This window comes from Sander lucioperca, chromosome 9 (genome assembly GCF_008315115.2).
Source record: "Sander lucioperca isolate FBNREF2018 chromosome 9, SLUC_FBN_1.2, whole genome shotgun sequence".
Classification (NCBI taxonomy): Eukaryota; Metazoa; Chordata; class Actinopteri; order Perciformes; family Percidae; genus Sander; species Sander lucioperca.
In genome coordinates, this window is record NC_050181.1 from 17392493 (window position 1) to 17407815 (window position 15323).

A 15323-nucleotide genomic window follows, 5' to 3' on the forward strand; every position below is an offset into this window, starting at 1 on the left:
AATGCCATCGCCGTCTAAACGAAAGGCACATCTGATAAAATATTTTTATGTTTTCACAGTAAACAGGGCCTAAATCTGTTCAGATTATGAATCATCTACAGTCTGTTGCTAAATAACACCAGCAACAGATGTAGGGAGAGCATTTTAACAGCTACTCTGTCATTATAAAAACAACTGGAGACTGTGTACAAGCTGATATATGGGTCTGATAACATTTTATTAAATCTGAATCGGATCTAACAGGATGTGAGTGTTTCTGTGACTTCCTGTTGAGCCTGAAGGCTGCTGAAAACGGCTGGAAACTGTCCGACTTGACCACAGATTTTTGTCACCGCCCCCGGCTGCTGCCGCCTGCTCTCGTCCACTTTACAGGCGAGGCGCAGCTCATCTTTTACGAGCCTAGTCCTTCACCCTTGGCCACACCTTTTCTGCACCAGGAAGGACCTCCCCACCAGCATGGTAACAAAGACAGAAAACATAATGACTAATATATCAGAATAATTATTTAACCTTACAATGTAAAAATGTGTGCACTCCATTTACACCGTGAAAAGCCAAAAGGAAAGAAACATGTGGAGTATGTGGCTGACTGCACAAGAAATGAATGTGTGTACTTAAAGCTGCAGTAGATAACTGTTATAAAATTAGTTTTTGTCAAATGTGCTGAAACTGTCAGACTATATCCTGACAGAATTGAATTTCAGAATTGAAATAGGCAATGCAGTAACAGAATCTTGATTCATATTTTATCAGTGCTGCCTAGTTTTACAGTTTGACCGCAGTTCACGAGCAGTCTATGACACTGCGTAAGAGACTCCTTGGCTCTGATTGGTTGTTTTCCTCATGCCATTAGGAGCACCAAAAATATGACAAAAAGTAATTTTTTTATGAAGGTTACCAACTGTAGCTTTAACAGAATGGGGTGAAATTGTGTACCGTATTACCATTGCTGGCTGATTTTTTAACCTGTGTCCTTGGCCATCACACTCCACATTTAGTCATTTAAATTTTTTCCTTCATAAATCAATGCCACTGGTCACCCTTTATGTCTGTCTGTGGGTTTCACAAATATTTTTAACAGTGACGAGGCAATTTCGTCTGACTTTGACAAATGTAAATAGCTCAATGAAATGTTTTTAAAATTAAAATGTTTTGAAATTAAATTTTTTTTTTCATTTCCTGAAAAGCAACATTTCGGACATATGAGGTTTTCGCCCAACAGCGACCATATGCGTGTTATGTCCATCTTTATTTTCGTGGCTACCCTTTAGTTCTTTTGGTCTTGAATAGACTCTATTTTCTCTCAGGGATCAATAAACATCATCCTATTTAGTTTTGTGTGATTCATATGAAGTGATGGAGTGTCAAGCAGTGCTACATCTACCCTGTGCTGATAAACGGAGTCATCATGAGTTTATCTCTTCATTTATAATGCATGAACCGAGGTGAAAGCTCTGCTGACTCTGCAGACCCGTTGACAAATCACTTCAGCTGCAGATCACGAACACAGGCGCAGTCAAGTGGCACAATTTTGTTTTATTTATTTATTTTTGTCTGGTACTCGCTGTCATTTCTCTCTCTCTCTCTCTCTCTCTCTCTCTCTCTCTCTCTCTCTCTCTCTCTCTCTCTCACTTTTTCACGGAGTAAACATGTTGATTTCATCCATCGTTGCTACTGTCGGCACAAATGTTTGAGATGTTAAAGAACGGGATCAGATACAAAGTGACACACACTATCGTTCTCTATCTGTTGGGTGGCACCAATACTTTTGATGGGAAACTCTACTTATAGTTATTACATTATTATTACTTTTATAAAGAAATATAAGACATATATTACTCATACATACACATACTGTACGCTGTATGCAAGCTTTGTTATCAGACGGGGAAACCCATGCATGATTGGATTTCTTGCAAACACATTGCAAAACATACACAGTTTTTGAATTAATTGTAAAATTATAGAAATGTCAAATGTATTTGAATATTTCAAAAATCATATACAGTTAAATGAGTCCCTATAAGTGTTGCAGCAGCCTTTAATTTGGGTTTACAACTTATATTTACATGTGAACATACACATCCTCTGACTAGACAAATGTTTTCTTTGCACAATCAAGTTCAAATGTAATGCAGTTTAAAGCGCGCTACACATTCAAATTTTCTACAGAAGGAAAGCTCTTGAGTTTGCTCACATGTTGACCTGACCCATCTTATTCATCATTAAATTCACTTCTGACAACATTTTAGACGAGAAATCAACTATGTAGAGGTCAAATATGGGCTGTTTTACAAAAATTGATGGCTAATTGCAAATTTTGTCCGACTGTGTGTCGGGAGTTCAGCGGCCGGTGCTGCCTGTGTTGCTGCCTCGCCTGCTGGGAGGTAGATGGAGCTCCGTCACGGCTGGCAGCCCACGGCACTCCATACCCGCGCAAAGTCACCGTTTTTTGGGTTAATGGACTACCAAACGCCGCTGCCCTGACAGAGCTCCAGGGCCTGCAGCTCCTCTCTTCCTGCTAAATGGCCGCTGTGTGTCAGCGAGCTTGTTACGCCAGCAATCTCTTACCACAGGTTCCAGTTAATCTCATAATGGATATGTGTGTTGAGTTATTTAAACAAACGATCATGGAAATAAACGCCTCTTGTCCGCGAGTCTCATTGATAGAGCCTGCGGCTGGATGGAGCTCTATCAATGAGAGCTAGCTAGCCTCCTCTTAGACCTCTGAAACGAAACCCCTAATGTTCACAAAAAAGCATTACATTGAAATCGGACACCATAGTTAGCTTTATAAGACCTTGGGGTAGATGTTCTATAAGTGTCATGACGAAATTCAAACTGTAAATATACGAAAATTATGCCGAAAGTGTAGCAACGATCTTTCCCATAGGATTAAATGGGACACATTCCTAGCTAGCAGCTCCTCCTAAGGAGACCCCTAATGTTCACAAAAATGCATTAAATTGAAATCGGACACCATAGTTAGCTTTATAAGACCTTGGGGTAGCTATTTTATAAGTGATGTGACGAAATTCAAACTGTAAATATACGAAAGTTATGCCGGCAGCTGGCAGCCAGCCAGCTCCAGAGCTCCGCGGAGCCCCGGTCGTCCAATAACCGAGAAACGGTGACTTTCACTGGGTATGGAGTTTGCCGCTTTCTCGTCAAACTCATCAAAACATTACGTGAATTACTACGAGAATGGATGACTCCACCCACATTCATATAGCGCTGTGTGAACGCGTTCATGTGATTGGCTTATAAGTAAACAATCCCCCACGTGGGGTGCGTTCTTGTGATTGGCTAAAACAAGGGAGATATCTGATTGGTTGTAGATCATTCCCTGTTTAAAAATTTGTGTGTCGAGCCAAGTCAGGGCAGTCTCAAAATTCACACACAAATGCAGTGAAGTTCACAGACCGCAAGCAGTTTGTAAATCAAGATATATTTGTGTGTGCATCAGAAATACATTTCTGAATCTTGTCCTGTGCATTTCTGAATCTTGTGTGCATTTGTAAATGTTGTTTGCATTTCTGAATTGTGTGTGCATTTATGAATTTTGTGTGCATTTATGAATTTTGTATGCATTTGTGAATCTTCTGTGCTTTTTAAATTTTGTGTGTGTATTTGTGAATTTTGTGTGCATTTGTGTATCCTGTGTGTGTATTTATGAATCATGTGTGTGCATGTATGAATCCTGTGTGTGCATATGTCAATGTAGTGCGTGCATTTATCTTTATTGAGACTCTTTTAGCTCCATAGCTGTATGGAACGCACCGGGCAGAGCAGCAGCTCGACCGCAGCCTGAACCTAGGGTTAATAACACATGGGTACCGAGTCGACCGTTCTCTGGGATATGTTTTCATGCTTATCGAATGTGATCAGTTTTAGCGCAAACTGCTAATTATCTTATAAAGCTAGTTATCAGGACACCAGTAAAGTAAAAAGAAATCTCTAAGAGAAGAAAACCGCTAACAAGGCTCAAAATAGCACCACACTTCCACGGGAGCATAATGAGGGTCCTACATGTAAACCGAAGCATTGAGAACTTTGTAAGTGTACAGACAGTTTATTAAAAAGTTTTCTGTTGCACGACTAAAACTACTTTTGAACGTACACGTTCCACCAAAACAAGTTCCTTTCCGAGGCTATTTTGCAGAGGCACCATTCCCCCTTTCGGAGCTTAGTGCCACCCAAGACGATTGTGATTGGTTTAAAGAAATGCCAATAAACCAGAGCCATTTTTTCCCATCCCGGAATGCTGTGTGGACTAGCCTGACCTTCCTCCGCAGCGCTGTGGAGGAAGGTCCGGCAAAGCGAGACTAGCACAGAGAGGCAGTTCACCCGCATGTTCCCAGTGAGCCTTATACAACGTGTGGGTATTACAAACTGTGAGTATGGACATTTATCCAGCGTAAAGCCATATTTGTTCCAGCAGTGCAGAGAGAAGCTTTTGATTAGAAGTCGCGCCGAGGCAATTTCCCCACATGGAGGGAATCCAGCTAATCTGAGCACCGGGGATCGTCTCCGACGGAGAGCAGAGAACGACTTCTCACAGCTTAAAAACATGTTGATCTGACACTCTGCATTAAACTGAGCACGATCCCAGTCACATTTCAAAGTGTTTCCGAACTTCTGTGCACTCGTCGGCCGAGCTTACCGAGTCTGTCAGAGGAGAAAGTTGAAGGCAGAGCTGCTGGATCAACCACAACACATTTTCTACTCTTCTTCTGCTTTCAGTGTAGAGGCCTGGAGACCAGGGAAGAAATATGCTGTTTTCTCTTCTCCTCTTTCTCTTGGTCCTCTTTTTTTTCTTCTTCCAGAAGCCTGTGGGTGCTTGGAAATATAGCAATCCATCTTTTCTTTATAGTCTCTCTCCTCTTTTTCAGTTTCAGTTTGTTTCCTCCTGTCTGGAGGGCTGGGGGTGAGGACACGAGTGGCCATCTTTTTTAACTTTCTTCTCTCTCCCTTTTATTTCCTCTCCTCATTTCCTGCTGCTTATCTCCCTCTTACTCTCACCATGTGATTTTCTTTTCCTTTTATTTTGTCCCTCGGTCATTTCCCTTTGATACTCTTTACTGTATCTCCTCCTTTCTTTTTTGTCATTTATTCATTTAACACTTAAAATGACCTATGTGTACGTGTTCTTGTGGCTGTGTGAATAATGACTGTTGGGACTGTGAGTCAGAAGAAAAGTAGCATGACGTTGTTAAAACACCACAAATTCTGCATAACGGATTTTTGCATGCTCCCAAAACTTTTATTAAACATCCATGTAATCTTAAAGCAGGGTATATGTGTAGGCTTTGCCTATGAATACAAAAATTGGCTGCTAGGGGGCGCTACAAGTACAAAAAGTTTATATCTCATGAACAGCTCACGTCTACAGTGGGGTACTGATTCGTAAAAGTGGCCGTGGCCTATAGGACCCAGGTTTGGATTCACCACTTACACTAATGTCAGCAACTTCAAATGTACAGTAGATGTAGATGTATAATGGTTCATGGACCTCACATACCAAAGATTACACATACGGACACCTAGGTGGCGCTATAATGACGTCAAACGTGTTTTTGCCTATAACTCCCACATTACACATTGCACATTAGAAACCCTTACATTCCCGTGGTCCTTGAATCAAGCTGTATCTGATGATATAGGCCACGGCCATTTCCGCTAAGAAGTTTTTTCGCAATATCGCGCAATGTGCAAAACCAACTTTTTCGAACTCCTCCTAGGCCATGCGACCGATCTGCACGAAACCTGGTACGTAGCAATTCCAGATGGACGTGACCAAAAGTTATCAAAAGAATTTTGCTACGTTAAACTATGCGCATTTTAAGGCCAAACTAATTTCCTAGCTAGCTACCAAACACAAACTTTATCATATCTCTGTCAAATTAAAATTAAATGCTATCAGCAATAACCTTGAGATGCTCTTTACCAAATTTGGTGAAAATCGGCCATTATATGGCGCTATAATCAACGTTTATGTGTTTTGGCCGATAACGCAATGCATGGAAATGGAACATTTGCAATTGCAATTTCTCTGCCGTAGTAATTGCTATCAACATGAAACTTGTGATGCTTGTTTGGCATGCCGCTCTGAGGCTCTGTACCAAATTTGGCGAAGATCGGCCATTAGGGGGCGCTATAGTCAACGTAGACCAGTTTTGGCCCTTTTACTCAATCAATGTTAATGGGTAATTTGCAATGGCAATGTACCACATACCTTGCAGCTCACACCTCTTGATATTTACCAACGTTTGCCTCCCCACGTTACACTTTGGGTCCTGCTTTCACGCGCTCCCGGGTCGTCGGGGGAGACTCGCGCTGGGAGGCTTGGACCCCGTCATAATTCAATTCAGTTCAATTCAATTTTATTTATAGTATCAAATCATAACAAGAGTTATCTCGAGACACTTTACAGATAGAGTAGGTCTAGACCACACTCTATAAAGCCCCAACAATTCCAATAGTTCCCCCAAGAGCAAGCATTAGCAGTGGCTATTGCGACAGTGGCGAGGAAAAACCTCAGCAGACCCAGACTCTTGGTGGGCGGTGTCTGACGGTTGGGGTTATGACAGTACGGGATGTAGCGTGGCACAGCAGAGCATGGGTGGACGCGGTGGACGCAGCAGGACGGGGAACAGGGAACAGGGAACAGGGAATCGCAGAGCGCAGCAGGGTGTAGCAGGTCCATAGCCACAGCTGCACCCAAGACCCAGGTCTTGGTGTCGCCCTAATCCGAGGCGATGTTCTGGGCGAAGAAGAAACATAAGGACTCCGGGGAGTAAACTCCCCAGAGCTAGGTTAGTAACAAGCACTTCTGGGACAGGATGTGCATAAAAGGAAACAAAAGAAAAGAGCGTGTCATAAGAAGTAACTTCCTCGGCAGTCTCGAATTATAACAGCATAACTAGGAGAGGCACTATATTATTGATTATACGATAGGTAAATCTGATGACTATAAAGAGAAGCAGAGAGAAGCAGGGGTGCTGTGTCTGCAGCTATACACCCTGCCCCGCCGGTCTAGGCGTTCACTGCAACACCTCACTCCCTAACTATAAGCTTTATCAAAGAGGAGAGTTTTCAGTTTAGTCTTAAATGTAGCGACGGTGTCTGCCCCCCGAACCCAGATTGGGAGCTGGTTCCACAGGAGAGGAGCCTGATAGCTGAAGGCTCTGCCTCCCATTCTACTTTTAGAGACTCTAGGAACCACAAGTAACTCTGCATTCTGGGAGCGTAGTGCTCTAGTGGGACAATAAGGTACTAAGAGGTCCTCAAGATATGAAGGCGCGTGGCCATTTAGAGCTTTATAGGTCAGAAGAAGGATTTTAAATTCAATCCTGGATTTTACAGGAAGCCAATGGAGAGAAGCTAATACAGGAGAAATATGATCTCTTTTCTTAGTTCTTGTCAGAACACGCGCTGCAGCATTCTGGATCAGCTGGAGAGTCCTAAGGGACTTATTTGAGCATCCTGATAATAAGGAATTACAGTAGTCCAGCCTGGAAGTAACGAATGCATGGACTAGTTTTTCTGCATCGTTTTGAGATAGGATGTTCCTAATTTTAGCAATGTTACGAAGGTGAAAAAAGGCTGTTCTAGAGGTTTGTTTTAGATGGGCGTTAAAGGATAGATCCTGATCAAAAATAACTTAAAAATAGATTTCTGACAGTAGTACTGGAGGCCAGGGCAATGCCATCCAGAGTAATTATATCTTCGGCTAATGAGGTTCGTAGGTGTTTCGGGCCCAGCACAATAACTTCCGTTTTGTTTGAGTTTAACATCAGGAAATTGTAGGCCATCCATGATTTTATATCTTTAATGCAAGCTTGAAGTTTAGCTAGCTGGCTGGTTTCGTCTGGCTTGATTGACAGATATAATTGGGTGTCATCCGCATAACAGTGAAAGTTAATTGAGTGTTTCCTAATAATATTGCCTAGAGGAAGCATATATAAGGAGAATAGAATTGGTCCAAGCACTGAGCCTTGAGGAACCCCATGGTTAATTTTAGCGTAATTGGAGGGTTTATTGTTAACATTAACAAATTGTGATCGATCAGAGAAGTAGGACTTAAACCAGTTTAGTGCGATTCCTTTAATGCTAACTAAATGTTCCAGTCTCTGTAAGAGGATGGTATGGTCAATAGTATCGAATGCAGCACTAAGATCTAATAAGACAAGTATGGAGACAAGTCCTTTGTCTGATGCAGTTAGAAGGTCATTAGTAATTTTCACCAGTGCCGTCTCTGTGCTATGATGCTTTCTAAATCCTGACTGAAAGTCCTCAAATAAGCTATTGCTATGTAGAAAATCACATAACTGATTAGCGACTACTTTCTCAAGGATCTTGGAGAGAAAGGGAAGGTTAGATATAGGTCTATAGTTGGCTAAGACCTCAGGATCGAGGGTGGGTTTTTTCAGTAGAGGTTTTATCACAGCTACTTTAAATGACTGCGGTACATAACCTGTCAATAAAGACATATTTATCATATCTAGCAATGAAGTGTTAACCACGGGTAACGCTTCTTTAAGTAGCCTCGTTGGGATGGGGCCCAAGAGACAGGTAGATGGCTTTGCTGAAGAGACCTTTAGCATTAATTGTTGAGGGTTTATAGGATAAAAGCAATCTAAGTATATGTCAGGTCTAGTCGTTCTTTCTAGCAGTCTGTCAGTTAAAGGTGACCCATTAGAGGTTGGGGGCAAGAGGTGATGAATAGTATCTCTAATTGTTATAATTTTATCGTTAAAGAAACTCATGAAGTCATCACTACTCAGAGCTATAGGAATAGATGGCTCAATAGAGCTGTGGCTATCTGTCAGCCTGGCTACAGTGCTGAAAAGAAACCTTGGGTTGTTCTTATTTTCTTCTATTAGTGACGAATAGTAGTCAGATCTGGCCTTTCTTAGGGTCTTCCTATATGTTTTCAGACTGTCTTGCCAGTCTAAACGAGATTCTTCCAGTTTGGTGGAACGTCATTTACTTTCAAGTTTGCGCGAGATTTGCTTTAATTTACGAGTTTGGGAGTTATACCAAGGCGCTAGTTTCCTTTGCTTCATCGTCTTCTTTTTAAGGGGAGCAACAGAGTCTAAAGTAGTCCGTAGGCAGGCCGTAGCACCGTCTACGAAATTATCAATTTGAGAGGGACTAAAGTTTACATAAAGATCCTCTGTTATAATATGGCACGGTAATGAGTTTAGTGCTGTTGGAATATCTTCCTTGAATTTAGCTATAGCACTGTCAGATAGGCTTCTAGCGTAGAAGCTTTTATCTAATTTTGTATAATCAGGTAGTAAGAATTCGAAAGTTATTAAGAAGTGGTCTGATAATAAAGGATTTTGCGGGAATACTATTACGTCTTCAATTTTGATGCCATATGCCAGCACAAGGTCAAGGGTGTGGTTAAAACAGTGCGTGGCCTCATGCACACTCTGACTGAAACCAATTGAATCTAGTAGTGAGTTGAAAGCAGTACTAAGGCTATTGCTGTCAACGTCCACATGATATTAAAATCTCCTACAATAAGTACTTTGTCTGATTTTAGGACTACACATGATAAAAACTGAGAATTCCGATAAAAATTCAGAATATGGACCTGGTGCTCGGTAGACAACAACAAATATAATAGGCTGTACTGTTTTCCATGTTGGATGCTGAAGATTAAGAACGAGACTTTCAAAAGAGTTATAATTTAGTTGAGGTTTAGGATTAATTAACAGGTTTGAGTCAAATATGGCTGCAACTCCCCCTCCTCGGCCTGAGCCTCTAGAAATTTGAGTATTAATATGAGTGGGAGGAGTGGCTTCATTTAGACTGACATACTCTTCATGGCCCAGCCATGTTTCAGTTAGACAGAATAGATCAATTTGATTATCGGATATCAATTCGTTTACTAGTATTGCTTTGGAAGACAGAGATCTGATATTTAGTAGACCGCATCTAATTTTCCTATCCTGTTCTATCATTGCAGTGGTAGTTGTAATTCCAATTAGGTTAAGTATTGCCCCTCTTTTGGTTACCTGTGATTTAACTGATCTGAGTCGAGTTACAGACACTGTCTCGTTTTTTGGGGCAGGTTGTGGCTGACGTGAACTGGATGCTAAATTGACTATGTTTGCAGTCAACTTCTTATTACTTAGGGGATTCAACACTTTGTATGGTCTATTGTTGATTATAACTGGAATAGTACTAGTACTACATGTTACCCTGCAGAAAACATTTTCAGATTCATTCACTTGTAAAGTGGCATTAGGATCAATACCTGGGGGGCATGAATCTGTGATATTTTCAACAGAATGTCAATACTTAACTTTCAGTGTGGTCGTTATGTTGTCAGATAGCAGCCTGGCTCCATGTCGGTTTGGGTGGAGACCATCATGTTTCAGCAGGCTGGGCCTCTCCCAGAACAAGTTGAAGTTGTCGACATAGGGAATGCCCAGGGAAGCGCAGTGTGGTTTCAGCCAGGTGTGGAGCCAGAACAGTCTGGACCATCTTTCAGCACCCTTTCTGTAGGTAGGTAGAGGCCCAGAAATGACGATCCGTTTTCCTGTGCCCATCAGGGTGGTGATGAGAGTGGTGAAGTCTTTTCGAAGTGCTGTCGACCGTCTCTCTCTGATGTCGTTTGTGCCCACATGCACGATGATGTTGTCGACCTTAGCGTGGCAGGCGAGGATGCTGGGAAGTTTGTGCTGGATGTCACGGACCTTGGCACCAGGGAAGCAGTAGACCTTGGACGGACCGCTAGGTGTAGGGGGAATGTAGAGGTCCCTGACCATGGAGCTTCCGATGACCAGCGTGGAAGTTGTTGGGTCTGATGGGGGGCGCGCCGACTGTGTGGATGGGCCAGGATGAGCGCCGTGGGGACGTGGCAGAGAAGGGTTTCCGCAGAGCAGAGGGAACTCCTCATCGTTCATCAGAATGGTGTAGCGATTTTCTAGTCGTATAGGTTGGGCTGGGCCTGAGCGTTGTCCTGACCGTCTGCTGTGGTGCTTGCTTATACGCCATGGCTCAGGCTGGTGTGGAGTGGAGCTGGTTAGCAGAGCTGACTTGGTTCTCGGCAGAAGCCGAGGAGAGACGACAGGGACAGAGGTTGTATTAGTGCGTGGTGGGGTGAGAGTAGTGCAGGGCAGAGTGGAATCAAGACATCCGACATTAGTGTGTGTGTGAGGGGAGCTTCCAATGATAATGGTGTCAAGGAACTGTTCATTCACCTTGATCTGGTGGAGAGTCGCTATTCTGGCTTCAAGTTCCACTATCTTCTGGCTGAACAGGAGGCACGAGTCGCAGCCAGGTGTACAGCTGAGGGGGGGCATCGTGTAGCTTGCTAGTTTAGCTAGTAGCAACGTTGACGGAGGCCCTCTCCAAAACCGATCCCTCTTCACTTGCAGTTCACAAGTCAACACTTGCGGATGCTCCTGCTTGTGTTAGCAAGCTGTGGATACTCTGTTACTACTGCCAAAATATAGAAAAGAATTCCAAGGAGGCAAACATCCTAAGGGGTCCGCGTCACCTCCCCGCTAGCAGACAGGCTAACTAGCCGTTAGCACAACAAATAGCTAGACGTTGGTTAACGGAGCGGAGGAGAGTTTTACAAACAACGGAGAAACTGCGGCCAGACAGGTCCGGTTAAAATACAGCTAGACGATGCAAAGAGTGACTGTATTTCACTGTAGAGGACTTAAATCGCAGGACGTTAAGCGTTAAGCAGTCTGCAGCTTCCGTTGTCTACAACAGGAAACAGGAAGTCAACCGGAAGTCATACGTACCTGAAGGTGTGTCGTACCTTGACGGTCAAAATTTTCAACTTTTGAAATTTTCAAAATTTTCAACTTACCTCAACTAACTGCTTTCAGTTCTAGTTATATTTTAGGTTATTCAATGATCTGCAAACAACACCTTTGTTTAAATTAAAGTTTAAATAATTTTCTTATATATATCCATAGTTAACAAAGTCTGGTTTGATTTGAACTAAATCCAGCTGCAGAAAAGTTGTGCTGAACTCTACACTGTATATTTTTCCAGGTAACACTAACTCAGAAACATGATGAACAAGTCCTTGTGTGTGTGTGTGTGTGTGTGTGTGTGTGTGTGTGTGTCTGTGTGTTTTCAGTCTTTTCCAGGGAACAGTAATGCAGACAGCGTGGTTCAGTACAAACTGCAGCAGCCGGCGATAGCTCGCTTCCTCCGCCTCATTCCTCTGGACTGGAACCCCAGCGGGAGGATCGGACTCCGGCTGGAGACCTACGGATGTCCTTATAGTAAGCCTTGATGTCCTCGCAGACAAGGAGTGGAAGTGCTGCTGGCTCTTTCTTGTGTTGTATTCACTCATTCATTCAACCTCTATTGATCCTGGAGAGATCATTGAGGGGCGACCCTCATTTTCAATTTCGTCAAGTCAGATTACAAAGGCAAATACAGAACAACAGCACAGAAAGTACAATGATAAGGAACACAGAAGGGCAATAAAACATTCAGATTTGGAAAATGATTTGATAAATGCGTTAAGAAAATAGCGACGAAATACTGTTATGTGAAGCAGTTACAAGTAGAAGTTTGCAGGTTTAAACCAGATTTCTCAATTGTCCAAGAGAGACAATTGAGTTGATTTTAAAAAAAAAAGTGCTGTAATATCTTCCAGGAGTCAGGTGCACTGAAACTGAAAGCAGTTTAAAGCAGCACTAACAGGTAGGGATGCACCGAATCCAGATTTTTGGGGTTCGGCCAAATACTGAATCCACTGGTTAAGATTCTGCCGAAACTGAATACAAAAAGCCCAATATTCAGCCGAATCCTGGATTTGGTGCATCCCTAGCAACAGGTGCTCTTTGGATATTGTGGGTGTATTGTGTTTATTTCATCCTGTGAATGGGCCCAGTGCATGAGTGGAACCTGGTCTCAATTTAACAAAATGTAAAAAGGCATGTCTCCTTCAAAACAGGGCCCTCCGTAGTTCTCTCTAGTCTTAATTGGACTGACTGGACTCTCTGGAGATGTCACACTGTGGACACTGGTTGCACTGGTTTCATCTAAATGACCTGCTGAATTTGTTTATTCTTCTCCAGGGAAATTTACTTTGCATGGAGGATTTAACAATGGCAAATTACTACAACTGAGTAATCAGAGAGAGTCAACATCTCACCAATCAATATGCGGCACAATTAATTTGGTTAAAAAAAAAAAGAAACACTCATTACACATCACAGCAATTAAATTGCTTGTGATTTCCCACAGACACAAAGGACGACAAACGCCAAATGACTCCTCTTCATCTTCTTCATCTTCTTCACGGCTCAGTTGAAGAAGCAGGTGTTGGTAATCTTTTGTCCTCTCAGGATAAACTCCCTGCTGTGTCTTTGTAAATGTTTGTTCACTGTGTTATTGTCCCTCATAAATGACACCACACTCATGAATATCAAAAAACTCCACACATTTACAAACATACTCAAATACATTTATCACACACTAAATATTAATGTGCAAACGTGATTTCCATATGAACTGATATGAAGTGTCTGCGTGTCGTATTCTACAGTATCCCCATCCGTTAGCTTCTGTTTTATTCTGTTTCTCCTTCCATCTGTGAGGCTGTAGTCAGACTGGTAGCTTTAAAAATAAAAGAATTTCTGCTACTGTCATGATACAACATACATAGGTACATACATACGTTCATTTACTGTAAAAAAATAAAGCATCAACACAATTATCACAGTAAGTTAAGTGAAAACTGGGGCTGGGTACCGAATTCAATAATTTTTAGGCACCTCCCAAAATGCCTCTAAAGTATCGAAAAATGCTTCGTCATTCAATACCCAATTTCAATACCTAAGGAGTAAATCTCATCAGCGTCAGTGAGCCAATCAGCATGCAGCATGCTTCTACCAAGATCTAATAATGTCTGTGATTGGCTGTCTAATGTTACACGTCGTAGAGACATGCCGGAAAAACTCCACCTTACACAGAGACGGCTCACGTAGAAGGAGCTGAAAAATAAATAAAAAGATTTGTGCCGTAATGTGTAATGTTGTAATTTTTTTTTTTGTTTTATAAAATTGGTATCGAAGAAAGTATTGTTTAGGAAGCTGTATCAAAGTCACGTTATTGGTATCGGTACCGGTATTACATTTTCTTTTGAACGATACCCAGCCGTAGTAAAAACATAAGTCATCAGCTTTATGTAGCCTACAGCTTAATATTTTCGGAGGATAAGGAGTCATATCGCTGTACCATTCGATACCCGCATGTCAGTGTTCCCTGCACTCATGTGGCCTAAAAGGTGCACAATACCCAACATCTGAAAGCTGTAAATGCTTGATACATTTAGAGGTCCAGACTATGTTGAGGCAACATAACACTGGAACTGGCACTAATTCATCATATTCCTTCACCAAGTGGAAAGATGTTTTTTTGTCCCTTACTGTAAAACTGCTGTTTTCTGCTGTCCCCTCTGGAAGAAGATGGATTATGAGAAACATTTAAAAGATGGATTTTGATAAATACCCTGTGGTGGTCTGGAAATATTCTCAAGTTATTTAAGGCGACGGCAGATATATTAGTGTAATATGTTTATCAGCCAGCGTGACGGTTGGCAGAGGAGACGTGTTGTTTTCCTAGCTTGGCGTTCCTGAACTAATGTGGCATGCACAGCAGAATCCTCAGAGGAAAAACAAATGAAGGGAGCTGAAATATAGCTGTTAGCAGCAAACAGTTTACCACAATGGGACAACTGTGGGTAATAATCTGTGATTGAGGCAACGCAACAAAACATTTCATGACTTGTCTCGGCAGACATTTCACGCTTAATCAATCAAATCTATAAAAACGGATAAAAACGCAACATCAGCGATACAAACTGAACAAACAGCACAGACATAACACCACTGCTGTCAGTCATACATGCACATGCGCCCCCAATCAAAAAAACTAAATGTTAAACCAAAAAGTACATTACATGTTGATGAGGGCAAAGTTAAGGTCATGAAGAGTTTTTTAATATAGACGTTTTGCAGTTTTTGTGCCAAATTGTTCTTTTCTGGTCAGTAAACATGTATAGAGATAAAGCTTTTATTCTGAAGGATTTGAGCTGGAAGTCTTGTTGTGTCGTGTTGTTTTTTTTTTTTTGCTGTGTGGACCACATTGAGTGCTGCTGCATAAGACTGCGGCTGGTCGTGTAGGGAGGTGGTCTGAGTGGATGGGTGGGTGTTAACACACAGGACTTTGAAGCCAGGGAGCGGAGTTCGCTTACCGGGGAAAACAAAAGACTATCACCCAGGAAATGTGTGTTCCTTGGAAGTGTTTTAATACAAACCAGGATCTTT

At 42.1% G+C, this 15323-nt stretch overlaps 1 protein-coding gene across 1 annotated transcript in view; it reads left to right on the top strand.

Moving 5' to 3' along the window:
* Positions 1-15323, top strand: part of LOC116044902 (contactin-associated protein-like 4) — a 206537-nt gene that overhangs the window by 59124 nt on the left and 132090 nt on the right. The window contains exon 4 of the mRNA XM_031292425.2: positions 12119-12266. Within this exon, the coding sequence (XP_031148285.1) occupies positions 12119-12266 (148 nt within the window). The remainder of the gene's footprint in view (positions 1-12118; positions 12267-15323) is intronic.